Source organism: Solanum tuberosum, unplaced genomic scaffold, assembly GCF_000226075.1.
Source record: "Solanum tuberosum cultivar DM 1-3 516 R44 unplaced genomic scaffold, SolTub_3.0 scf00036, whole genome shotgun sequence".
NCBI lineage: Eukaryota > Viridiplantae > Streptophyta > Magnoliopsida > Solanales > Solanaceae > Solanum > Solanum tuberosum.
The window spans coordinates 1,408,800-1,435,809 of record NW_006238960.1 but is presented as its reverse complement, the minus strand read 5'-3'; the positions used below and the strand labels follow the sequence as shown (position 1 = coordinate 1,435,809).

The window sequence follows — 27,010 nt, the reverse complement described above, 5'->3', positions numbered from 1 at the left end:
CATCCACTCTTGGTACAAACAACCTACCTTGATACCTCAATATACCATCTCCCCCTTGTTCAAAAGCCATTACTTTTTGCTTATGAACATTTGCCTTCAATTCAAGCAAAATAGGATCTTGGTCTTGCTTGTCTTTTACTTCTGACACTAATGATGATTCAGCCCCAGTCATCACCACTATTCCTCCTTCTGTGAAATCCATTAGTCGAACTCCTAATTGTGCAAGTCTATGCACCTCTTTTGCTAACTCTTTCTTATCTTCTTCAAAATGGGCGGTACTACCCATATATAATCTACTCAAGGCATCATCAACAACATTAGCCTTACCTGGGTGATAAAGAATACTAATGTCATAATCCTTGAGTAACTCTAACCACCTTCGATGTCTGAGATTAAGCTCTTTCACTAAACACATATTGAAGACTCTTATGATCAGTGAATACATCAACATGAACACCATACAAATAATGACGCCATATTTTCAAAATAAATACTACAGCAGCCAACTCTAAGTCATGGGTTGGTGATGCTTATCATGACCAACGACACTAACCTACGGTACGAGTGTCTACGATCGTTGATAATATAGTAACCAAACTAAATGTTGGGGTCGTGTCCCAAGGGAGTGGTTTTGAGAATTAATAGGAAAATACAATTTAGCTCTAATAAGTCGTAGCTAAAGACATTAACGATTAAAAATATATTAAATTAAAGGAGGTGACACAAAAGTGTCAAATATAGATTTGGGGGTTTTGTCACAAGTAGTAAATACAACAAAAATAACAAGAAAATCAAGTATGGGGGAAAGTTCTTGGGGTGTGACCGCAATACAAGTTGAGATAAATTGTTCGGTATATGTTTTTGATAGGAAATTTGCAAGATAATAGTGACTAGGCTAAGTTTTAGATGGAAATAAGTTCCCTCTCGGGAAACTTACACCATTTCAAATGCGTTCCTCTCGGACACCCATTTGCCGCATGAAGGCCAGCCTATGCCTTACCCCACTCACTCTCTTGAGCTGAGTGTTAGGATATGGGACTAGGGCTCACCCTCTCAGGCTGAACCTCATGTCGACCCACTCCTTAGGCCATCAGTCTAGTGGTCTTGGTTTCGCGACCTCCCTTTCGGGCAAGCTGAAAACACATGGGTGGTTTTGTATTTGCAACTACAAACCCATTAAATTAAACCACAACCACTAGGTGAAATCACCATTAAAATACATCTACCCTATCAGCAAGCAAGACCCAACAATAATATCAACACATATTTGCTAAATCACACCCCAAGAATGGGGTTTTTTAGCGACACATCAAGAAATAACAAAATACACCTAAGATGATACTAAAATCAAATGGGTATAAGAAATCAAACCTTGATTTAAGCAAAGGAAGAAGAATGGAGAAGATCCACTTCCAACTTAGGAAGATGAAATCCTTCTTTCTTCCAGTCTCCCACAAAAGCCTCTCCAAACTTGAGAGAAAAATATCCAAAAAAGTACTATTCTATTCTAAAAATTATAATAATAATTCGACTCCCTAAAATTAATAAAAAGTTTATTATTTATAGACTTCAGAAATTAGTGTTGGCGGATCGCTCGGCGAGGTTAGTCGATGTCGTCGAACGACTCAGCGACTCACCTTTCTTCTGTTTCATCGCCGTTTCGTTCTTGCCTTCAGCATCTTCACGTTCTGGACCATTTGACGGTATAGTACTGCTTTGCGGAAGTATTCAGTGAAGCGCCGACTACTCATTTCATCGCCTTTTTTATCCTTCTCCTTCAGGGCTTCACGTATTGGAACAAAGGGCAGAGTGCATCCCTTTGGCGAATCGCCAAGTGTGCTTGGTGATGCTGACTCATCAACACCCCCAACTTAAACTTTTGCTTGTCCTCAAGCAAATTTAAGTTCAGCCATTCAAAAAGGGTGTCTCAAACAGTGCTACACAAGACTCAATGATGAATGCATACAACAAGACTCAATTTACTTATGCAAGGATCAATTGTGTACTCAAAGAGTCAAGTTGTGACACACCATTACCAAAGATTCTCATGCTCGCAATACTTGCTACTTGTGCAAGTTCAAGCTCAACAAACAGTATCTCAATGCCCTCACATAAAGAATGATTCCATATTTACACACAGAGGTTAATCAATTCAAGATCAGGAATCAGATGCAACGCTCACACTCAAAAATGAGGAACACAATGCATGTTTTCACCCTTAGGTTTGACCTTATTTTCCAATCCACTTTCGATTTGGCTTACTCAACCTACATTAATTGATGGTAATCTGTAAAATCATAAATTTTAAAAATTGGTTTAAGGGTATGTAATCATTGACTGTTTTTTTAAGTTCATTAAATGGTTAAAATTTTGGTAAAATACTTTGGTATTTCTTTGACTTGTTTTTTTAAGTTCATTAAATGGTTAAAATTTTGGTAAAATACTTTGGTATTTATTTGACTGTTTTTTTAAGTCATTAAATGGTTAAAATTTTGGTAAAATACTTTGGTATTTCTTTGACTTGTTTTTTTAAGTTCATTAAATGGTTAAAATTTTGGTAAAATACTTTGGTATTTATTTGACTGTTTTTTTAAGTCATTAAATGGTTAAAATTTTGGTAAAATACTTTGGTATTCTTTGACTATTTTTTTAAGTTCATTAAATGGTTAAAATTTTGGTAAAAATACTTTGGTATTCTTTGACTATTTTTTTAAGTTCATTAAATGGTTAAAATTTTGGTAAAATACTTTGGTATTCTTTGACTATTTTTTTTAAGTTCATTAAATGGTTAAATTTTGGTAAATACTTTGGTATTTCTTGACTTGTTTTTTTAAGTCATTAAATGGTTAAAATTTTGGTAAAATACTTTGGTATTTCAATATCTGGCTTATATACCAACAAAAACAATGTAACAACAAATCTAAATAAGTTGATGACTGTAGTAAGTAATTCTGAAAGTTCCATTTAAAATTAACGAAGAATTTGTTATTTTAAACAGGCAATTACATGTATTACAATATTGAAGGAGTTATGTATGATCCAACCACCAAATACGAAGGCTTGATTACAGCTATATCTTCACAATTGGGAGTAGACACAACAATTTATAATTTGAAACTCAAGTATTTCGTGAGTGGTACATCTCCACCAATGAAGATACATAACGATATGGGATTGCAAGTTTATTTAGATCAAAAGAGATGTAATTCAGATTTCTTTTCAAAATATCCTTTATGTCTGACATGTGTGGACAGAGCTATGGAATCCATTGAGTACCAAACTAATGTCCAAACAACACGTCAACATATTTAGGGATCCAACACACTATGTTTGACTAGCATAGATCCAATTTTGGAAGGATATATTGAAGAATCTGAAGGTACTGAAATAATTTCAAATCCTCAACACAATTTGGTGGCCGAGGATCAACTTTATATAAACAAGCAAACTATATCGAAAGTTATGAAGCGATATGCATTTCTAAGAGAGTTTTGTTTCATTGCAAAAAGATCAAGTCCTACCTGGTGAGTTATTATATATGTTGATTTTAAAAATTACCAATATATTTTAACAACTTATGATGTATATTAATGCATGAGTTTTTGCAGTTACTATCTAAAGTGTGCTACAGAAAACTGCTCATGGGTTTTTTAAATCCTCATGTTTGAATAATTCAAAGTTATTCAAAGTGAGAAAATTCTATGAAACACATTCTTTTCCATTGAAGGAACGGATTCAATCAAAGCGACAATCAACAAGTTGTGTGCTTGGTGCAATGTTGGTGGAAAAGTATGTCGATCTGAAAACCGTTTACACACCAACAGACATACGAGCAGACATGCTAAGGATACATGGTATTTCATTGACATACATACAAGCATGGAGAGGTACAAAAAAAGCTTTCGAGACATTAAGAGGTGACCCTGCCGAATCATATGGAAAAATTCCAACATATCTATATATATTGGAGAAGAAATATCCAGGGACAATTGTGAATTATAAAAAACAGATGAAAATCATTTTTTATATTCATTTACAGCACTTGATGCAAGTATAAGAGGCTGGGAGTATAAGAGGCTGGGAGTATTGTCGACCAATAGTAGTCGTGGATGGTACACATTTAAAATCAACATATGAAGGCACAATGTTGATAGCTAGTACATTAGATCCAAAAGGTACTGTTTATACCATTACTGCAACTAGATTGATTTGTTTTATATATAAAACATATATGTTGAATTTATTTTGAAGCTATTGTTGTATAGATCACATCTTGCCGCTTGCATACGGAATAGTTGATTCAGAAAATGATGATTCATGGTTATGGTTCTTTGAGAATTTTAAAAATGCATTCGGTGAAAGGGAAGATATGTGCTTTGTTTCTGATAGAAATAAGAGCATTTGGAATGTTACTGCATCTGTTTATCCCGAATTCAGACATTACGCGTGCATATACCATCTGTGGACCAATTTACTAAAGAAAACATACATAGATACAGAAGAGGTGAGAACATTATTCTTCAGTTTAGCAAAAGCATACACTGTACAAGAGTTTGATGAATTGATGCAAAGAATGGATCAAATTAATCCAAAATACCGTGCTTATCTACAAAAAGCAAATTATGAGAAATGGTCATGCGCACATTCACCAGTAAAAAGGACTTGGACACTAACAAGTAACATAGCATAGTCACTAAATAACGCTATTCTTGTTGGAAGAAGGTTACCAGTGGTACCATTGTTGGAATTTGTTAGAAAAACAATTGAAGCTTGGAATGAGAAACAGAACGAAGAAGAAATAAATACTACTAACAACCTTGACAAGTAAATACAATGAAATGTTGGAGGACAATAGAAATTTGTCTCATCGTATGCTTGTAAGTATTAACAATTCTCTACTATGCATAGTATGTTTTAGTTTTATTATTGATAATACATGTTCTTAAATAAAGGTATGCGCATCAACAATACACCTTCATACCATTACAGATGGTGCAATGAGGTTTACGGTATGTCTGAATACACGAATGTGTAGTTGTGGCAGATTTCAATATGACGAGATCCCTTGTAGTCATGCACTTGCAGCGATCAGATATAGGAATAAACATCGTGATGATTACTGTTCAGCTTATTATAGTAATAAGAATTATCAAGATACATATGCAATACCAATTGAACCCCTGCCTTGCGAAAGCACTTGGGATGTTCCATCACATGTCTTGGAAGAGGTAATATTACCACCAATTACAAGAAAGCAACCAGGCAGACCTCCAAAAAATGATCGCAAAAAGGGATTCACCGAAGGAAAGGGGAAGAAGAGGAAAGTAACCTGTAGTGAATGTGGTATAGTTGGGCAAGTCTAAAAAAATCTCATAATTAGCTTTGTGGTATTTTTGTTGTTATTTTTACTTTGCAGTTATACAGTTGGACTATATTACTTTTATTAGATGTACAATTTTAAAATTTCATTACCTTATTTAGTTGATTACTTTTTGTTATCTTATTAATATGTTTGAATTCATAGTTGTTATAAATGTTTGTATATAATAAATATCATGACTTCTGAATTACGTGTTGACACATATCCAGAATATTGATAAAATATGAACTTAATGGATGATATTCTGTTGTTGATTTGATATGGTAAATAAGCCAAATTCTTGGTGAAATTATGGTAAATAGGCACAATGTATGGTAAAATAAAGGATCATAATAATGATTGTATATAGTAAAACAAATGTTTGCAGTATACACCAACCTAAAACAATAAATTGAAAAGTATTAAATGTTTAGTATATTACTTTGGACGCTACAATAATTAACACTCAATTACTGTAAAATTGGTTTACTCTTGTTAAAACTGCCACAAAACTTGGTATAAATGATGGTATATAAAACAACCAAATGTCATAATAATTATGGTATATATAAGTTGACTGCTTATATTATATACAAACCTAAAACTTTACATTGGAAAAAACAGGTTATGACTACAATCTTGATTAACACTGAAACCATAAAAAAAAACACTCTGTTAAAGAAAAAACATTGGTTTACATATGAAATAAAAAAATCCAAAACTGGGTAAACTCATTGGTATGTATACCAACCTGCAACTTTGAATGAAATCCAATCGAACATATACAAGCATTTAGTATAATTTTTCAATAATGATAAAACCCATATTTATACCAAACTCATACATGTACAAACCAAAATTACACTATAAATTTATCACAAAATTTATCCAAAAAAGCAACCAAATAAATGCATAATCACAGAATAAAGACAATATCCAACAACGAAATCAAATTCATAAACGCAACTAAAGTACTATCCAAAATAACAAAAGAGATTCAAAATCATAAAACATTCATGAAATTCTGTCTTAAGAAATAACACTTTTTTACTCCTTGACCCTCCAATTTGACCGACCACCTTGCTTAGAAGCTTCATCTTCACTAACAGATTCAGTATCAATTTTCATCTTTCCATATTCCCACAGTAATGCTCCAAATCTCAACCAAAGATTTTCAGCATTTAAACCCGACATAGATATGTTCCTATCTCCACGGCACACATATTCAACAAAAACACATGTATACAGACCACAATCCCTACAAATATTACCCAATCAGCATAATTAGTACAGTACATAATATAATCAACCACAAAAAGACACATTATACTTACGTTGAATTATCGCATTGTTGTGGGATGTTTTCACGATTACCATATACCAACAGATCACCAACTGGCCTTCCAGCATAATGCACATTTGTATTCCAGTCAATGTCTTTCCTTAAAGCATAATAATCAGTAGCAACTAGGAACAAAGGTATCATTCTAGATATTTTTTGAACCAAACTTGTTATTGCATTGGTATGTTTAACCCCATAACCATTTAAAGAATCAAAAATGTATAAACACCTTTTCCTTATGGAAAAAACAATAAAAAACCAGTGAAATGCAACACTACTATTGATTGGAATGCATACATGATCAACATCCACCCATGGAGTACTAGCAAGAATCCTATCACCTCTTATATATTGTGCAACCTCATGATGTATACTAATCAAACTTTCATCTTTATCATTGGCCTCCCACACATCATGTATTTGAACAACCCAACTGACGAAAAAGGGTTAGTAGCAGTAACTCTTGCACTATTATCAGGACCATACTTGCAAAACTTGCGAAGATAATACATTATCACATCAACATGCTGCATAACAAGTTTTATTAGTTAGAACCAAACAATAAATAGTATCACAACTTGATTGAAAAAATCACCATTATCTAATTATTACCTATTAAACTATATTTAAAATTCTATGTGTGTCATTGTAACTATTAAACTATAATTAGTAGTCTATGTTTGTGTCATTAGTTTATTTTCCTAACATACATACCAAAAACAACTATCCCCAAAGAACTAAATCATAGATTTCAGTGACTACAATGCAACCAATTTTACTTACCAATCACTAAAAATCACAACTAAAAACAAATACCAAATCTTACTTTAATATAGAGTTACACATTAAGAAATTACCAAATCACTCCAAGGCTATCCTGGATAAGCCAAAGGGTGAAACCAATCTATCAAATCCACCCTACCAACACCAAACTCAAAAGGAGGAACAATTGGATTTGAAGCAGCAGTGAAGAAACTGGTTTTCCTATAAAACAAAATGAGTAGTTATAGCATATAAAGTTATGAACAAATTGTAAAATACAATTACACAACAATACATACTTTCCACGTTTCTTGGATAATTTGCTATCAACCCATTTTTTAAAATGAAGGATAACTTCACTGTACATATCAAACCCCTTGTAATTTACAAAAGGATGCCTCCATAAACAGTACTTCACTGTGTTCAACGATGTGCCACCTGATTCACTTAAGTTTGTGTATGGTGATTGAGCATACTTTCCTGGAATCTTCGTACGAACTTGTTGAATTGGAGAGATATGTGTGTTTTCAACCTCAATAACACCAAACTGGTTGAACTTTGTTATTCCAGCTTCAACAACTTCCAAAGGTGTGACACAAATATTTTCAGATTCAACTTCTACCAATGATGACACATATGTTTGTCCTGTTTCAAGAGCAACCAACTGTGATTCACGCATATTGGGCATAACAAAGTCATCCAATGTAGGAGTTTTTCTATTTATTTCAAAATCAACAGGTACACCACCTATTAATATATACAAACATCATTTATGTATCTATATTTTATGATATTTTAAACACAAACCAGAAATGAACTAAAATAGTTATACAAAACAGATTTAAGCTAACAAAAAAGAACTTACAACTGTTATCAAGAACATGATTACGAAACGAAGATGGTGTCTACACACCATCTTTATCTCCACAATCTTGCAAATGTTCATTTTGGACATCACCTTTTCCTTTTCTTTGATCCTCAACAACAACCTTAATGTTCTCAATAAAAAATAAAATTTTGAGTCATTCAGCTATTACAATAAGACAATAATATAGCTAATTACATATATTTAATCAAAAAGAAGATTAAAAATATTTATAAATCAACACAAAGTATACAAATTAACATTTATAATAGTCTTGATCTATCATTATACTGACCATTGTTTAAACATATATTTTTTAGAGCATGTAACTATTTTAACAACATACTACAAAAGCATAAAATAAAAACTGAAATGATAAAAATAATACAAACGACACTGCAAATGAACATAACAAAAAAGTAAATAAATCAAATACTATACTAAAACAATAATCTAATTACAAGCATAAATGGGATAATAATCATATTTATATACCAACAACACTACACCTGATCATACACTATCATAACAACCAAAAAACATAAATGCAAATAATAACTAACATTGTGAACCCTGTAACCTTCCTATTTTCCCCCTCTTTCAGAACTAAACTAATTTCACAATTATAATAAATATCAATAACCAACTTTTATCATACAAAAATCAATTATTATACTAGCTTTTATCATAATTCATAATTTATACCAACTATATTTAATACAATATATATTCATTATGTATACCAACTTACTTACATACAAATTCTACCATTATAGAAACAAATTTTTACATATATACTTATAAACAATAACACTAGAATACTTCATACAGACTATTAAAAATAAAACACATATATTTCAAACCGTCACAATGTATAATAAACAATGCTAAAACAAATGCAACTAGAGAATATAAAAATAAATTGTGAAATATAAATTACCAACAATATGCTACCAACAAACAATGGAGTTTTAAACTAATTATATACAAATCAATCTACATATATTAACAAACTAAAATACTAATCGAAAAAATAAATAAAAGTCAATAGACAACTTACATTGACATCTCCTGCAACTTTCATATTAAACCCCTCTTTCTGAACTAATCTATTCTCACTATTGTATGTTTCATTATCACATTGATTTTTAGATTCTCCGCATGCAGTTTCATTCATTTTACGACTCTGAAAATTGAAATATAAGTTATACTACATATTGAAACTCAATAACCCGTAAAAAATGTTTATCTAAAAATTAGTTTATAAGCAAATAATAAGTAGACTAACCCGTTCAACACCTAAATCTTTGTTGGTTGAAACATCATTTTGAAGAGATTTCAACTCTTGAATGATATGTTTGAATGATGAATCCATAAACGCCGTCATATCAACAAACTTAGCATCTACATTTTTTTCAAACTTTTCCAACTCATTACGAACCTAACAAAAATTAAAATGACATTAATGTTTCTTCAACCAAAATTCTGACAGTAAGTAGATAATATTTATAATCAAACCTTCACAACTTCTTGGGCAATTTTCTGCAAATCCTTATTAAATGACAAACTTAGATCACTTCCAACTTCTTGTGCAGAAATATGAGGCAAATCTTTGTCATTCTGTCGAATGACAAAATGAGTCCGTAAATTCTCATTTTGCCTTACAGATCTATCACGTTTACTCTTCTTATTGAATGGAATATCAGTCAAAACAGTTAGGTTTTCCGTCTCAATGATAGCAAACTCCTCATCCATGAACACAAGATCTTCAAATATATACTAACACAATAATAAAAAATTATGAATATACACTACTCATAAAAAATAAAATTAATTAATAATAACGATATTACTTCTATTACCTGATTGTCGTATTTTCTTAACATTCCTTTATTGAGATGGTCAAAATATATCTTGTTTTTTGATATATCCCAATTGAATATTCTAGGCGTTCGATTGGATTTACGAATTGCAATTGAACCATCAACTTTTTTACAACATTCGTAAAACCAAATTTGCAACGCAAGCGGAAACCCTTCAAACTTCACATAATCCGTATCTTTTGCCATTTGAGTCGATATGGAATGACGAAGATTGAAAAAGGAGAGATTGCCCCAGGGGTACGTAATGTACTGTCCCAACTCAACACATAAGAAGTGGTCTTTTGGAATATGTGAAAATTGTGGTGGCGATGACAATATGAATGTACTAATGAAATAAATCATAGACATATTAAAAAAGTCTTCTTCCTGAATCAACCCATCTTCTTTAAACACTCTTATGAAATCAGCTTTTCAAAAACCTTATCAACAACATTTGGAAAGTAACGAGAAAGTAACTTTGATGTACTATTCGGATCATGATCAAATCCCATACACCCACCACACTTAAAACCATAATTACCAAAAATTCTCTAAGCCCAAAATGCATTTCTTTACCATTTATATCAAACACAAACATATCATCCCGATTGTTAGATAAATGATGAACAAGACTTCTAATAATCTGAGGTTGCACTATCAATTGGGATAATTCAAATAGATAACCAAAAGGAGACTCTTTAAACAAATGAACACTGCCAATTTTTTTTCAAGTAGCTTTGTTATATCAACAAAAATGTTGACATTAACATAAGAACACCAACGCGATTGTTTCTTCTTGATCTAAATATAATATATTTAAAAAATCAATAAATTATAATAGTCATAAAAATGCAAAATTTATAATATAAACAAAGAAATATTTGCATCAAACAGTACATTACTAGAAAACGACCATAAAAACATACCTTTGGTGGTACTTGTGTTGCCTTTTTCCTTTTATTAATAATCAACCTAGCCCATTTTTTACTTAAACCATTCATACCTTTGCTCACCGAACCCCCATCAACATTCTAGGGTAGAATTTTTTTTAATTAATGTTACAAAACTTTCAAATAAGAACAAGATTCAACACTTGCATGTCACAAAAAAACAGAAATTTAACCAAATAAATAAATACCGATCTTTATTTACTCTTAATCTTTTAGAGAGGGGGATTTCATCCTCAAAATCACTGTCATGTGGATAATGATCTTCTAGCAATTTTTCTTTGCCCTTCGATTTTGTATCATCCCCATAATCATCTTTTTGTTGAACTTTGTAGGATGATGAAGAATTGATAACAATACACTCATTAGTTCTACCAGATGGTCTTGAACAACTGATCAACGAGCTATCAACAACTACCACGGATTTGTTAAGTCTAGGACTTTTACGTGGAGTCTTTTCCATCGAACAATGGTAAATTTTTTAGTTAGTTGGATTGTGAATCGTTTCTGTGAAGAAGATTAAAGATTTAAGAAAAATAGAATAAGAATATGGAAGGAAACCCTTTTGATTGCCCAAAATATTTTCAATATTTCTTGAAACTATAACTTCATATGGAAGGAAACCCTTTTGACTGCCCAAAATATTTTCAATATTTCTTGAAACTATAACTTCACATTGATAATTACACAGCCTTTCTTGGTAAAAAAACAGCTTTTTCAAAAAAGGAATAAACTACTTATGATCCCAAAAAGGTCCACTAAGCCTAAAAGAGGGAAAAAATAAAAGTAATGGAATGTGTAAAGCAAAAATAAATTAAATACAAAGTTTAAATGATTTGTTATGTATGTAATTTAAAAACTTAGTTTGTAATTAAATATAAGTATATTGATATTTTGTTAATAAAGGTCTTAAGTAGTATATTTTTGTAATTTTTCCATTTTAGACCCGAATTTTCAGCCCAACAATTGACAAATTGAGACCAGGACCAGCCCAAGACCGCACCCCTTAATTCTACCCTTTTTAGCCCAGCTCAATTCCAGCAGCAATACGCGTACATCGACGTTCTTCTTCCTCCTTTCAATTCCGTTGAGAATTGGTACGAAAATGGAGCCAGCACAAGAGTTTCAATTTCAAATCCTTAACCGTTTTCCTTTTCAATTCCATTCTCTTCCTATATATACTTTCCTTCCTTCAGCGTTCTGGAGAGGTTTTTTGGACACTACCTTACAGAGGGAGTTTCCATCAAAAGAAAGAGGTTGGAGAGACAAGAAACAGGAACAAAAATTTACAAGAAAATTATACATGCAACAGAGAAGAAAATTAAAGAAAATAGTATTCCATTAGCTAGGTGGTTTGAGTCTTTTGTTGTTGGATTCGAGCTCTCGTCGGAATTCCTCTTGTGGTGGAGGAATAGCTCGCTTCATCTCGTCCACAAAAGGTAAAATCCCTCTCCTAATCTTGACTTGTTGCTCTTTGTTTTGTTTAGTCGATTTACAGACTAATTTAGCTATTATTTATTTTTGATAAATTTCATTTGTTGTCTGATTGTGTAGCTTCTCTGTGTTGTTATTAGCTATTACTAGTTGTACGACCTCTAGAGATTTCGGTCTTCTTCTTGTTTTATATTTGCTTTCATCTAAATTGGTCATTGCCTATCTGTGGTGTTGGGCAGCAATGCTTGGGTTTGTTTGGGTTTAGCACCTCAGAAATGATATGTTGGCTTCCGTTTGTCATTTGCTTGGTCTTGAATTCCAATTTAGCTTGACAAAGTGAGATTATCTTGGCCTAATATGTGCCTTTGTTTAGCTCTTGGTTTCTGCGTATGCCCTTTAGTTTGCTAGTTTCTTAAGCTCATGGGATGTTTAAGTTCCCTTATCGTATCTCTTTAAGTGTGGATCTCTCGTTATGCTCATCTTGATTTAATTTTCGTACTTAGTATGTCTTTGCATTTAGGTGTTTTCTTGTCTATGCCCTGTTCTGTTTTCAGTATCAGTTCCTTCACTTGTTTGCTACTGTTAGTACCACCTTCTATAGGTGTAGGAGTTTTAAATTTGATTGTTATGATCCATATAAAGTATATGTCTTTGAGAGTTTTTTTTTTATGAATTCAAAATTATAAGTAAATTGTCACTGCTTGTTTTAATAGTATGTCTTGACTCAGATTTCTCCTCAAATGCTCTTTCTTTTCCTTAAAATACTCCATATGATTACTCGATTTTCTTTGGATGTTCAGAACAGTTAAGTGTATTGAGTGTTGTTTATTTCCTTTTCTAGATTTATTTGCCAGTAGTCTTGTCTTAAGTAGCATGTGTTCTTCATTAAAAAAATTGAAAGGCTCATGTTTGAATTCATCATGGAATGTTTTGCTATTTGTTGCTCGATTTAGTAAATATTCATTTGATTTGGTTAGCTTAAGTTAACTTATCAAGAATAATGCTAACCCAGCGAACCCAGCCACCTCTAATCCCAGCCGCGTCCTCCTCGTAGAAGATCATTTCGAGAGTCATCCAAGTATCGAAATCGAATGGCCATTCTTTCAATTCTGTTGAGAATTGGTACTAAATTGAGCCAGCACAAGAGTTTGAATTTCGAATTTGAAATACCTCAAATCCTTATCCGTTCCCCCCCTTTTCAATTCCATTCTCTTCCTATATATACTTCCCTTCCTTCAGTGTTTTGGAGAGGTTTTTTGGACACTAATTTACTACCCAAAACAGAGGGGATTTCCATCGAAAGAAAGAGGTTGGAGAGACAAGAAACAGGAATGGAAATTTACAAAAAAAATACAGGCAACAGAGAAGAAAATTAAAGAAAATAGTATTCCTATAGCTAGGAGGTTTGAGTCTTTTGTTGTTGGATTCGAGCTCTTGTCAGAATTCCTCTTGTGGTGGAGTTTCCTTGCCTTATTCCTGGCTGTAAGCTCAATCTTGTGGAGTCACTTAGGCGTTGTGTTAAGAGTTAGCATCTAAGGTAAGTTTTATCCCCTCCTTTCTACTCAATCTTGGGTAAGTATTTTTGAAATGGTCTCGTTGATATGTGTTAATCAGTCTTTAAATTGTTGGGTTATTTTTGTTTATATGGGGATTAATTAAGGAATAGATAGTTCATGAGTTTTGGTTGAGATTGGGGGCACAACTTATGTGAAAATTGTGCCTAAAAAAGCTACCCCCAACATGTTTGATGAAATGACCCAACCGGATTTTGAATTCAGGAGAAGATGACTCCGCGAACGCGCCCTCTCAGCCGCGAACTCGGAGGAATCTGATCCCAGATTCTCCGCGAACGCGCCCAATAGTTAGCAAACGAGTTGATTTTAGCAAAAGAGAGTTAGCAAAAGAATAGCTTCAATTTGTTGATTTTATAGGTGAGGAGATTGTTGCCGGGGATGTCATATATGGCGGTTCTGACCGGCTGCTGTCACAAGTTGTTCCAAAAGCCGTAATTGGGTTAAGTTGGTATCTCTTTTATCAATGTTACTCTGTTTTCAATTAGGTTATTAGACTCTTGGTTGTCATCTTATTTGTACAGGCGAGAGGATAGCTAATACTGTTTTAGTTGGTTTTAAGTACGAGATTTTTATTCAATTTGTTAAAATCATGAGTTGGAGGTGTAACGTTATCCCATATGTCTTCATTCTTGCTATTTTATCCCCCCCCCCCTTATATAATGGCTTCTTCATATGCATGTCCTTCCTTTTTATCTTGACAAAGTGAAATTATCTTGGCCTAAGACGTGCCTTTGTTTAGCTCTTGGTTGCTGCGTATGCCCTTTAGTTTGCTAGTTTCTTAAGCTCATGGGCTGTTTAAGTTCCCTTATCATATCTCTTTATGTGTCGATTTCTCATTATGCTCATCTTGATTTAATTTTCGTACTTGGTATGTCTTTGCATTTAGGTGTTTTCTTGTCTATGCCCTGTTCTGTTTTCAACATCAGTTCATTCACTTGTTTGCTACTGTTAGTACCACCCTCAATAGGTGTAGGAGTTTTAAAATTGAATGTTATGAGCCATATAAAGTATATGGCTTTGAGAGTTCTTTTTTACAAATTCAAAATTAGAAGTAAATTGTCATTGCTTGTTTTAATAGCATGTCTTGACTCAGATTTCTCCTCAAATGCTCTTTCTTTTCCTTAAAATACTCCATATGATTACTGGATTTTCTTTGGATGTTTAGAACAGTTAAGTGTATTGAGTGTTGTTTATTTCCTATTCCAAATCTATTTTCCAGTAGTCTAGTCTTAAATAGCATGTGTTCTTCATTAAAAATTTGAAAGTCTCATGTTTGAATTCATCATGGTATGTTTTGCTATTTGTTGCTCGATTTAGTAAATATTCATTTGATTTGGTTAGCTTAAGTTAACTTAGCAAGAATAATGCTAAATATTTATTTTTTATTTTTTATTTTTTATTTATTTTATTATGCATGAACTTGGCCCGAGGCGGAGTTAGCAAATGAGTTGATTTTAGCAAAAGATAGTTAGCAAAAGAATAGCTTCAATTTGTTGTTTATAGGTGAGGAGATTGTTGCCGGGGATGTCATAAATGGTGGTTCTGATCGGTTGCTGTCACAAGTTGTTCCAAAAGCCGGGATTGGGTGAAGTTGGTATCTCTTTTATCAATGTTACTCTGTTTTCAATTAGGTTATTAGAATCTTGATTGTCATCTTATTTGTACAGGCGAGTGGATAGCTGATACTATTTTAGTTCGTTTTAAGTACGAGATTTTTATTCAATTTGTTAAAATCATGAGTTTAAGGTGTAATTTTGTCCCAGATGTCTCCATTCTTGCCACTTTATTTTTCTACCCTAATATAATGGCTTCTTCATATGCATGTCCGTCCTTTTTATCTTAAGAGGCCAAATATTGTATCCTCTGTCGCTTCTATTTTTCATTTTCTCTCCTAGCTGATAGTCTTTATTTACTGAATAATCATATGTTATATATCTCCTTAAATTGCTGTATTTTTCATTTCACAATCTTACATAAGCATTTAAGTAATTGCAATCGTTTATTTATGCTTCTAAATTTGCTTAGTGTGAGGTCTGAGTTTCTTTTTCCTTTTAAAGCTATTAGAGTGATCAAGATGTTCTACAGAAGCTAGCCAAAACAATATATTTTGCTGCTTCCTTGCTTTCAAAGGTTGTTCTATGTGGAACTGATTATTATATTCTGTGCTCATTATTTATTTTTTTAGTAGACGCCAGAAGCTGATATGACGGGTGAACTAGAGATGAGGGAAGGCGAATCATCTTCTTCCTGCCTCCTATGAAATTACATCAAGAAAAAGCTTTCCTATGTGGCTCTTGACTATGAACAGGAGATTGAAACTGGCAAAAGCAGCTCCTCCACTGAAAAGAACTATGAATTGCCTGAAGAACAAGTTATTACCATTGGTGCTGAGAGGTTCTACTGCCTAGAGGCCCTCTTCCAGCCATCTATGATTGGTATGGAAGTTGCAGGTATCCATGAGACTACCTACAACTCCATTCATTATCCTTGTGAAATAGCTAAAAAAAAAAGGAACGTAGAGAAGAATATCCATATAATAAAGCTTTCCCAACTGGTGAACGATCCTTCCCGTGCGGTGATCATGGATAAGACAGTCAGAAGAAGAAAAGATTACACGAAGATGGTTAGCTGCAACGTGACTGAGGATGAAAATGGAATCTATCATGAAGAATTCGGGATGAAGACATAGACACACAGTGTGAGAGGTAAGAGAGTTCCATCTGCAATGTTAACAGCATCTTTAATAGGTAAAAGAGGCAGACAAAAAAGTTGAATGTCTTTTTTCTTTCGCATAGCTCCCAGACAACCACACAGGGCAATACTTGATATAGAGGCTTCAGATATACATTTGCAGGGTGTTTATCGTATGAGCAAGGAAATCACTGTCTTCACTCCTAGCAGCATGAAGACTAAGGTTGTTTCTCCACTAGAGAGTAAGAACAATGTCTAGATTGGAGGATCCATCCTCGCATCACTTCGCACCTTCCAGCTGGCAAGCCTTTATTTCTTAAAATTTTCTCTTGCATAACTTTTGCAAATTTAAACTGCATTTTGAACTACGTTGTTTCTAACTTAAACATGTTTTGTGCTTAATCAAATGTGGATTTCGAAGGGCGAGTACGACAACTCTGGTCCATCCATTGTCCACAGGAAGTGTTTTTAAGGTGCTGCTACTATTTTTACATCTGTTTGTTCTTCTTTATTTTTTTGTTCTTCCTGCTAAAGCTATTATGTCGTCCACAATGAACTCAGATTTGTTGTTATAGGTGAGTATTTGAGATGCGGCTATGAATGAAGGGCGATTAAAAACATTGTACCGCTAATACTATTTCATGTTTCCAGTTCAAGCTTCTTTTGTCTAGAAATATCCCTTCTCGAACTTGAACTCGAACTCGAACTCTTTAGGTTGTTTTTAGTTGAGGAGAGTGAATGTGGTGTTCTTGGTGTTTATTATTTATTGGGGTCATTTCCTTCATTTTCTTTGTTTTGTTATTGTATAGTACCCTTTTTTTAATCTTGGGAACAAATAAGTCAATACTTATTGAATGAGAATTTTTGTAGTATCTTCAGACTTTGGAAATTAGTTTCGTAATTTCTGTGGATTGAAATTTTTGTGGTGAAGCGTTATTGTCATATCTGTTCTTTTATGATATGCAATGGATGTCTCAACTATAGTTCATAGTGTTTTTAGCAAAATGTAATGAAATTTGAAACATAATATTTGCGACAATGTTATGTTGTGCACATGCTTCCCTTCTAGTATTCTATAGAGGATGAAAACCATATAAGTATCAAAACAATGTTGCTTTTTGAATACAACATCTAGTAACAAACCTTAAGAATGAGCAATGCATCAAGAGGTGGAAGCATAGACAAACTGCCTTGAACACTAGTGCAATCAAGGATAGGGGAAAATTAAACTACCAATAAGAAGCATAGGCAAAATAACCTAGACATGGAGCCTCTTACTTTAAATCTAACATAATGACGAGGAGATAGTATGCTGGACTGTTTCATATCCAACTCAACTAAAGTATTTTTGTGTCACAATCCGACTTCAGACTTCTATAGTCAAGATGACACATACTATAACCCATCAGTAGGTGAGCCAACCCATACCCAGAACGACAAGTAATGCAACATTTCTCCTCGAATGCAGAGGAGATAGTGATGACAGACCCAAAACAGTAGCTTCGTACAACTTAGCTCGGACCTTCTTTTGACGTTTTCTTTGGCTTAAATACTTCCTAATCCATTGATTTAAGTGTCCTCAAGTACTTTTGACATGTTGGCTTCATTTGTAGGTGTTTTGAACTATAAATGGCTTTCTAAACCAATTCGAATGATCAAGAAATGGCACCTGAAATTGAGGAGGAAGATTATTTTTGATGAGAGCAGGTTCCTACCGGTAAAATGTGCTAAAAAATATGATAAGTACTTGGCCCGAAGTGAGGACACAATTTCGTTTTCAATTGGGAATGCCTCCTTTGTTGTCATTTTGTTGATTGTTTCTGCGTACTGTGATGGTGCCCTTATTGGGCGTACTTTTCATTCTTTGTTATGGATTGGTGTGCCCTTGTCGAACTTTCATATCGTGGATGCTTCTGTTAATATTGTGTTAGATTGGTCTATTTTAGTTTTTGATTTGTAGTTTGTAGCTTCTTTGTTTTTGGTTTGTTAATAAGATTTGGATTGACGATGCCTAATGATGGATAGAGAGGGACAACTTTCTTAAGGGTAAATCATCGATTGCTTGTGAGTGTTTGATTGGCTTTGATTGTGGCGAAGTCTGAGTAGCCGTTCCCGAATAGATGCATGAGGTTGCCTGATGATGGATTGGTTAACAACTCTTAAGGGCAAAATCGTCGTCTTTTTTGGGAAGGTTTTGACTTGGTTGGTACTAAGAGCATAGTCATGCATGTGAATAGTGTTGAGCATACCTCTCCGTTTTTAAAAGGTTGAGCATGTTGTGAATGATTTTGTGACAACTTTTACAACTCTTTTTATGACTTTTGATTTGTTAGTCCTCCTTGAACTTGAGGTTGTGAAAGTTGAGGCTAAAGGCCTAGGTTGGGGGTGTTCATCTTTTGAACCCTTCCCTCCTTGAACTTGAGGTTGTGAAAGTTGAGGCTAAAGGCCTAGGTTGGGGGTGTTCATCTTTTGAACCCTTCCCTCCTTGAACTTGAGGTTGTGAAAGTTGAGGCTAAAGGCCTAGGTTGGGGGTGTTCATCTTTTGAACCCTTCCCTCCTTGAACTTGAGGTTGTGAAAGTTGAGGCTAAAGGCCTAGGTTGGGGGTGTTCATCTTTTGAACCCTTCCCTCCTTGAACTTGAGGTTGTGAAAGTTGAGGCTAAAGGCCTAGGTTGGGGGTGTTCATCTTTTGAACCCTTCCCTCCTTGAACTTGAGGTTGTGAAAGTGGAGGCTAAAAGCCTAAGTTGGGGGTGTTATGGGAAATTCATTGAAGGGATGCTTACCACATGTGGGCTTGCTATAAAAAAAGATAAAAAGAAAAAAGAAATTGAAGGATGGATGGGAAGTCTTAAAGAAAGAAAAAACCTTGAAAAAGAAAGAAAGAAAATGAATAAGTGAGACTTAAATCCTCCAAAAGTTGAAAATGGTTGCATGTGGGAATCTAGAGTGGAAATAAGAAAAGAAAAGTGAAAAATAGAGTGGAAATAAGAAAAGAAAAATGAAAAGTAGTGTGGAATGTGCATGGGTTTGGAAAGTGAAGAAAAGTGGAGAAAGTTAGAAAGAATGATTTGTTATGTAGTGTTCAAGGAGGGTGTAGTCACTTATACCTAAATGATATCCTAACCTTCCCTAAGCCTACGTTATTGCTTAACAAAGTCCTTTGAGATTTCTAACCAAATGGAGTTGAGTCAATGTTGATTGAAAATATGGGCAAGCCTATGGTGTGACATTTGTGTGTGCATGAGATGATTCTTTGTAAGTGTGAGTGTTACATCTTTGTCCCTTGTCTTGTTTATATGTGTGTGATTTTGGGAAACTTCTTTCTTGTAAGGGCATGTAGGTTGAAAAAGTGGTGATTTTGAAAATTCCTAATTGAGTCAAGTGAGCATGTGAAAGAGTTAATGAGTTGAGTCATTTCTTGAGTTTGAGTTGTTGTCACTTAAACGATTCTTGGTTTTTGAAAATGTTTCATGAGAGTGAGGATTTATTTTGTGAAAAGTTTGCATGTGTACTATTTGTTAGTACCAACCGAAGTTATTACCTTTGTGCTTAATTGAGAGAGGGAAATTGATTTGTGGTGTGTCTTGAAATATGAGCTTCTTGCGTTTTTGATTTTCTTTACTTGAGGACAAACAAGGTTTCTAAGTTGGGGGTGTTGATGAGTCGGATTTCTACTCATTTGAGGCTCTTTTCGTAGTTATTTTGGCTTGCTTTAACTTAGAATTGGTGCTTTTAATGTGGTTTTTTTCAGATTTGCACGAAAAAGAAATGGAGAGTTGATTTAGGATATTTGAAGAAAGCAAATAAATTTGAGGCAAAAAGAGGTCAAGAGCTGAAAATACAATTTTTGGCAGGGAAAGTATCCTTCGCGAATGGGCTTGAATAAACTAAGTGAACTGTATCTGACTGTTTGAATGTCTTCATTTAGGGGAAGAAATTTGCTAAACCTGCACTCAGATCATGCATATGCATTGAGGAGTTTGAATAAAAGTTGAATAAATTCGACATTAAGAGGAATGAACAAGAACTTACTGCCAAAAATGCCCAAAGCCATCAACAAAAAGTGGAGAACTTGGAGGGCATCATGGTTACTGAAAAAGAAGAAGAGGAAATTGATGAATCTGAAATTACTTAAGGTTGTTTTCTCCAAGTCTATCGTTTGTTCATTCTTTTATTACTCTTAAATGTTTTATTTACAAGGTTCTCATTTTGAAAAAAAATACGGCAGAGGGAACTAGAACTTTATGCTTGTCTCTTTGATTTATACGGGGTCATTTATGCTTTTATTTAGCCAAAGAATTTAAAAATAATGTAGAGGAGGTAGTAGTTGTTAACAAGACAGTAGTAAGTTATATAAATAGTTGATCCTTCACTACAACTTTTCTTTAAAAAATCCATATAGAATTTGAATGATGGGTTTTTTTGGAAATGTACATTTAAGAGTAGATATTGATAAAAAAAATTTCTAAAGTCATTTTGGCGAGAGAGCAGGAGATATATAAAGTGGCTAGTGGCGAAATCGATTGATAAAACTTTCTAAGTCAATGTGCAAACTGTTTTAGACAAAATAAGTGAAGCCAACATGATGCAGGATTGTTGTATCTGTTCCATTTCTTATGATGTATAATGCAAAGAAGTGGGCTTAGTACCTGATTTAGTTATCTTGAATTTTCAGTAACTTCGTTTTCTTAGTCATGCAACAAATTTTGAAGTCACGAATCCATCAATGGAAGTGCAAACAGAATGTTCACATTCGGAACCAGGATGTGCTGAGTCGGACCAGAGGTTCCTTGCAATATTCAACATCCTGTGTGGAGGAGCATGATGTGTTCGATCTTGTGTATTCTTTAGTGAAGGAGTTTGCTTGCCTTATTCCTGGCTGTAAGCTTAATCTTGTGGAGTCACTTAGGCGTTGTGTTAAGAGTTAGCATCTAAGGTAAGTTTTCTCTCCTCCTTTCTACTCAATCTTGTGTAAGTATTTTTGAAATGGTCTCGTTGATATGTGTTAATCAGTGCTTGAATTAGAGCTTGTAGATCTGTTTGGCTCTCTGTAAGTAGTTTCTCCCTTTCTCTTATTTTTTGTTTGTTTTATTCCCCTTTTGAATGTCTCCAGCATATCATTAATGCCGAGGAATACAACATTACCAGTTTCAAAAAAATAAAACTTGAACAATGCTTAATCCTTTTAAGTCTTAAATTACCCACTTAAACAGCAGCGAACCCAACGACCTCTAAGCCCAGCCGCGTCGTCCTCATAGAAGATCGTTTCGAGAATCATCCAAGTGTCCAAATCATATGACCCTCCTTTCAATTCTGTGGAGAATTAGTACGAAATAGAGCCAGCACAAGAGTTTGAATTTCGAATTTAAAATACCTCAAAACCTTATCCGCCCCTCCCCCTTTCAATTCCATTTTTTTCCTATATATACTTCCCTTCCTTCATCGTTTTGGAGAGATTTTTTGGACACTAATTTACTTCCCAAAACATAAGGAATTTGCATCGAAAGAAAGAGGTTGGTGAGAGAAGAAACAGGAACTGAAATTTACAAAAAAAGATACAGGCAACAGAGAAGAAATTTAAAGAAAATAGTATTCCTATAGCTAGGAGGTTTGGGTCTTTTGTTTGCTGGATTAGATCTCTTGTCAGAATTGCTCTTGTGGTGGAGTATCCTTGCCTTATTCCTGGCTTTAAGCTCAATCTTGTGGAGTCACTTAGGTGTCGTGTTAAGAGTTAGTATCTATCGTAAGTTTTCTCCCATCCTTTCTACCCAATCTTGGGTAAGTACTTTTGAAATGGTCTCGTTGATATGTGTTAATCAGTGCTTAAATTGTTGGACTCTTTTTGTTTGTGTGCTGATTAATATAGTTGAGGGATGTATAGTTCATGAGTTTTGGTGGAGATTGGGGACACACTTGTGTGAAAATTGTGCCTAAAACAGCTGTCCCCAACATGTTTGATGAAATGCCCCAATCGGATTTTGAATTCAGGGAAAGATGACTCCGCGAACATTCCCTATTGGCCGCGAACTCGAAGGAATCTGATCCCAGATTCTCCGCAAACGCGCCAAATAGTTAGCAAACGAGTTGAATTTAGCAAAAGAATAGCTCCAATTTGTTGATTTTATAGGTGAGGAGATAGTTGCCGGTGATGTCATATATGGCGATTCTGACCGGTTGCTATCACAAGTTGTTCCAAAAGCTGGGAATGGGTTAAGTTGGTGTGTCTTTTATCGATGTAACTTTGTTTTCAATTAGGTTACTAGAATCTTGATTGTCATCTTATTTGTACTGGCGAGTGGATAGCTATTACTGTTTTAGTTGGTTTTAAGTACGAGATTTTTATTCAATTTTTGAAAGTCATGAGTTTGAGGTTTAATTTTGTCCCATATGTCTTCATTCTTGCTATTTTATTTTTCTTCCATTATATAATGGCTTCTTCATATGCATGTCCTTCCTTTTTATCTTAACATGCCAAATATGTGACTCACTGTAAGTTTACCTTTTTGTTTAATAGGATGTTGCTACTGTTCAACTTTGTATGTACTTAAATAGAAATTATAGAATTATCTTATCGATGATGTACCATTAACCTGGATGTTTTTAATTATTCTTCAAATGTAGATAAGATTCATTGGAGTTTACCGGAATAAATGAGGGAGGACTTCTAGGGAACGACTTGCTCTATGGATATGTTGGTATCTCATATTGAGAAGTAGTAAGAAGTGAACTCTAACGTTTATCTTAATGTATTCTCCTGATTGTTGAAACTCCTGGCACCATTTGATGTATCTTCATAGTAATATGCAACTAACCATAAAGCAAGTCGTTCCCTAACCATTAATGCAACTAACCTGCAGGTTTATTTGCTATTGGCTATCAACAACTCTCATACAAATATGCAACTAACCACTAATTCCAGCTTGATATGTATGTCTCTTCTTTTATTCAAGTTTCACAAAGCTGAATATATATGATCAATAAAATAACAATATATTGTGTTCTTTTGCTATCTTTCTTCTCTGCTTCATACAAAAAAATAATAATGCAATCCCTGCTTATGTAAAAAAATAAAATTTGAATAATGCTAAAGTTTTTAAGTCCTAAATTATCCACTTAAACATTCAGCGAACCCAGTGACCTCTAATCCCAGCCGCGTCGTCCTCATAGAAGATCGTTACAGGAATCATCCAAGCGTTGAAATCTAATGACCCTCCTTTCAATTCTGTTTAGAATTGGTACGAAATCGAGCCAGCACAAGAGTTTGAATTTTGAATTTGAAGTACCTCAAATTCTTATCCGTCCCCCCCCCCCCCTCCCTTTCAATTCCATTCTTTTAATATACGTATTTCCCTTCCTACAAAAATAATATACAGGCAACACAGAAGAAAATTAAAGAAAATAGTATTCCTATGGCTAGGAGGTTTGAGTCTTTTGTTGCTGGATTTGAGCTCTTGTCAGAATTCCAGTTGTGGTGGAGGAATAGTTCGATTCAACTCGACGTCCCAGTTTCTCTGTGGTCCACAAAAGGTTTGATCCCTCTCCTAAGCTTGACTTGTTTGTCTTTGTTTTGTTTAGTTGATTTACAGACTTATTTAGTTATTATTTATTTTGATAAATTTTATTTTTTGTCTGATTGTGTAGTTTCTCTGTGTTGTTATTGGTTATAGCTAGTTGGTTGACCTCTAGAGATTTCGGTCTTCTTCTTGTTTATATTTGGTTTCATCTAAATTAGTCATTGCCCTATCTGTAGTGTTAGGCAGCAATGCTTGCGTTTGTTTGGGTTTAGCACCTCATAAATAATATGTTGGCTTCCTTTTATCATTTGTTTGGTCTAGAATTCCAATTTAGCTTGACAAAGTTTGATTATATTGGCCTAAGATGTGCCCTTTGTTTAGCTCTTGGTTGCTGCATATGCCCTTTAGTTTGCTTGTTTCTTAAGCTCATGGGTTGTTTAAGTTCCCTTATCGTATCTTTTTAAGTTTCGATGGATGTCTGAACTATAGTACATAGTGGTTTCAGCAAAATGTAATGAAATTTTGAAAATAAAATTTGCGACAATGTTATGTTGGCCCCGTGCATAGCACGGGCTTCCCTTCTAGTATTCTATAGAGGATGAAACAAAGTATCAAAACAATGTTGCTTTTTGAATACCACATCTAATAGCAAACCTTAAGAATGAGCAATGCATAAAGAGATGGAAGCATAGGCAATCTGCCTTGAACACTAGGGCAATCAAGGATAGGGGAAAACTAAACTACCAATAAGAAGCATAGGCAAAATAACCTAGACATGGAGCCTCTTACTCTAAATCTGACAGAACAACGAGGAGATAGTGTGTTGGACTGTTTCATATCCAACTCAACTAAAGTATTTTTGTGTTATGACCCGACTTCAAACTTCTTTAGTCAAGATGACACATACTATAACCCACTAGTAGGTGAGCCAACCCGTACCAAGAACGACAAGTAACACAACACTCTTCTGCGAACGCGGAAGAGATAGTGATGGCAGAGCCAAAACAGTAGTTTCGTACAACTTAGCTCGGACCTTCTTTTGACTATTTCTTTGGCTTAAATATTTCCTAATTCATTGTTTTAAGTGTCCTCAAGAACTTTTGATATATTGGCTTCATTTGTAGGTGTTTTGAACTATAAATGGCTTTCTAAACCAATTCGGATGATCAAGAAATGGCACCGAAAATTGAGAAGGATGATTATTTTTTATGAGAGCTGGTTCCTACCGGTAAAATGTCCCCGAAAATATGATGAGAACTTGACCCGAAGTGAGAACACAGTATCATTTTCAATTGGGAATGCCTCCATTTTCTTCATTTTGTTGAATGTTTCTGCATACTATAATTGTGCCCTTGACGGGTGTACTTTTTTTTCTTTGTTATGGATTGGTGTGACCTTGTCGAACTTTGATATCGTGCATGCTTCTGTTGATATTGTGTTAGATTGGTCTATTTTAGTTTTTGATTTTTAGTTTGTAGCTTCTTTGTTTTTGGTTTGTTAATAAGATTTGGATTGACGATGCCTGATGATGGATAGAGAGGGACGACTTTCTTAAGGGTAAATCGTCGATTGCTTGTGAGTGTTGGATTGGCGTTGATTGTGGTGAAGTCTTAGTGGCCATTCCCGAATAGATGCATGAGGTTGCCTGATGATGGATTGGTTGACAACTCTCTTAAGGGCATAATCGTCGTCTTTTTGGGAAGGTTTTGACTTGGTTGGTACTAAGAGCATAGTCATGCATGTGAATAGTGTTGAGCATAGCTCTTCGTTTTTAAAAGGTTGAGCATGTTGTGAATGATTTTGTGACAACTCTTACAACTCTTTTTATGACTTTTGATTCGTTAGCAGTTAAAATGTTGAAAGCTACTTGTATTTTGAAAAGGAAGTAAGATTTTGAACCATCTTGATTGATTTGCAAGCCATGTGTGGTGAGTTGTTGAATAATGCTTGTGTTCGCTTTGTCACCTAGAACTTGCCCGGTTGGTCTTGATTGAGTTTTGTTGGAAAATGATCTTTAGGCTTTTTTTATGTTCTTGAAGTCCACTTGGCCTAAAATCCCACCTTTGCATAAATATATCCTTAGTTGTCCCTTTTGAGCCTAATTCTTTTTATTGACAACCACATTTCAAGCCTTATCCTTTTTGAAAAGTAACCCTAGTTTGAACCCTTCCCTCCTTGAACTTGAGGTTCTGAAAGTGGAGGCTAAAAGCCTAAGTTGGGGGTGTTATGGGAAATTCATTGAAGGGATGCTTACCACATGAGGGCTTGAACTAAAAAAAAGAAGAGAGAAATTGAAGGATGGATAGGAAGTATTAAAGAAAGAAAAAGCTTTGAAAAAGAAAGAAAGAAAATGAATAAATGAGACTTGAATTCTCCGAAATTTGAAAATGGTGTCATGTGGGCATCTAGAGTGGAAATAAAAAAAGAAAAGTGAAAAATAGTGTGGAATGTGCATGGGTTTGAAAAGTGGAGAAATTTGGATATGATGAGTTGTTGAGTAGTGTGCAAGGATGGCATAGTCACTTATTCCTAAATAATATCCTAACCTTCCCTAAGCATATATTACAAGCTTAACAAAGTCCTTTGAGATTTCTAACCAAATGGAGTTGAGTCAATGTTGATTGAAAATATGGGCAAGCCTATGGTGTGACATTTGTGTG

The 27,010-nt window shown here is 34.2% G+C and overlaps 1 protein-coding gene and 1 long non-coding RNA gene across 2 annotated transcripts in view; both read left to right on the top strand.

Annotated features, from left to right (window-relative positions):
* The first annotated feature begins 3,775 nt into the window (after positions 1-3,775).
* Positions 3,776-5,363, top strand: LOC107059718 (uncharacterized). Its single transcript, XM_015306517.1, has 5 exons — positions 3,776-3,887; positions 4,040-4,112; positions 4,252-4,632; positions 4,723-4,824; positions 5,036-5,363. The coding sequence occupies exons 1-5, from the start codon at positions 3,776-3,778 to the stop codon at positions 5,361-5,363; spliced, it is 996 nt and encodes a 331-aa protein (XP_015162003.1).
* A 6,783-nt stretch (positions 5,364-12,146) lies between these two features.
* LOC102579703 (uncharacterized) overlaps positions 12,147-27,010 on the top strand; it is a 27,012-nt gene continuing 12,148 nt past the window's right edge. The window contains exons 1-11 of the long non-coding RNA XR_001472836.1: positions 12,147-12,576; positions 16,331-16,850; positions 16,941-17,078; positions 17,258-17,309; positions 18,450-18,553; positions 20,588-20,972; positions 21,512-21,772; positions 23,458-23,551; positions 23,694-23,763; positions 24,210-24,363; positions 25,475-25,618. This is a non-coding gene — a long non-coding RNA (uncharacterized lncRNA). The remainder of the gene's footprint in view (positions 12,577-16,330; positions 16,851-16,940; positions 17,079-17,257; positions 17,310-18,449; positions 18,554-20,587; positions 20,973-21,511; positions 21,773-23,457; positions 23,552-23,693; positions 23,764-24,209; positions 24,364-25,474; positions 25,619-27,010) is intronic.

What these genes read in the sequence shown, in the direction of transcription:
- LOC107059718 (XM_015306517.1), top strand. Translation starts at nt 3,776, where the DNA reads ATGTTGGTGGAAAAGTATGTCGATCTGAAAACCGTTTACACACCAACA. An exon ending in AAAGCAAATTATGAGAAATG is followed by an intron (nt 4,633 to 4,722) that starts GTCATGCGCACA and finishes TGTTGGAAGAAG; the next exon opens with GTTACCAGTGGTACCATTGT. An exon ending in ACTACTAACAACCTTGACAA is followed by an intron (nt 4,825 to 5,035) that starts GTAAATACAATG and finishes ACGAATGTGTAG; the next exon opens with TTGTGGCAGATTTCAATATG.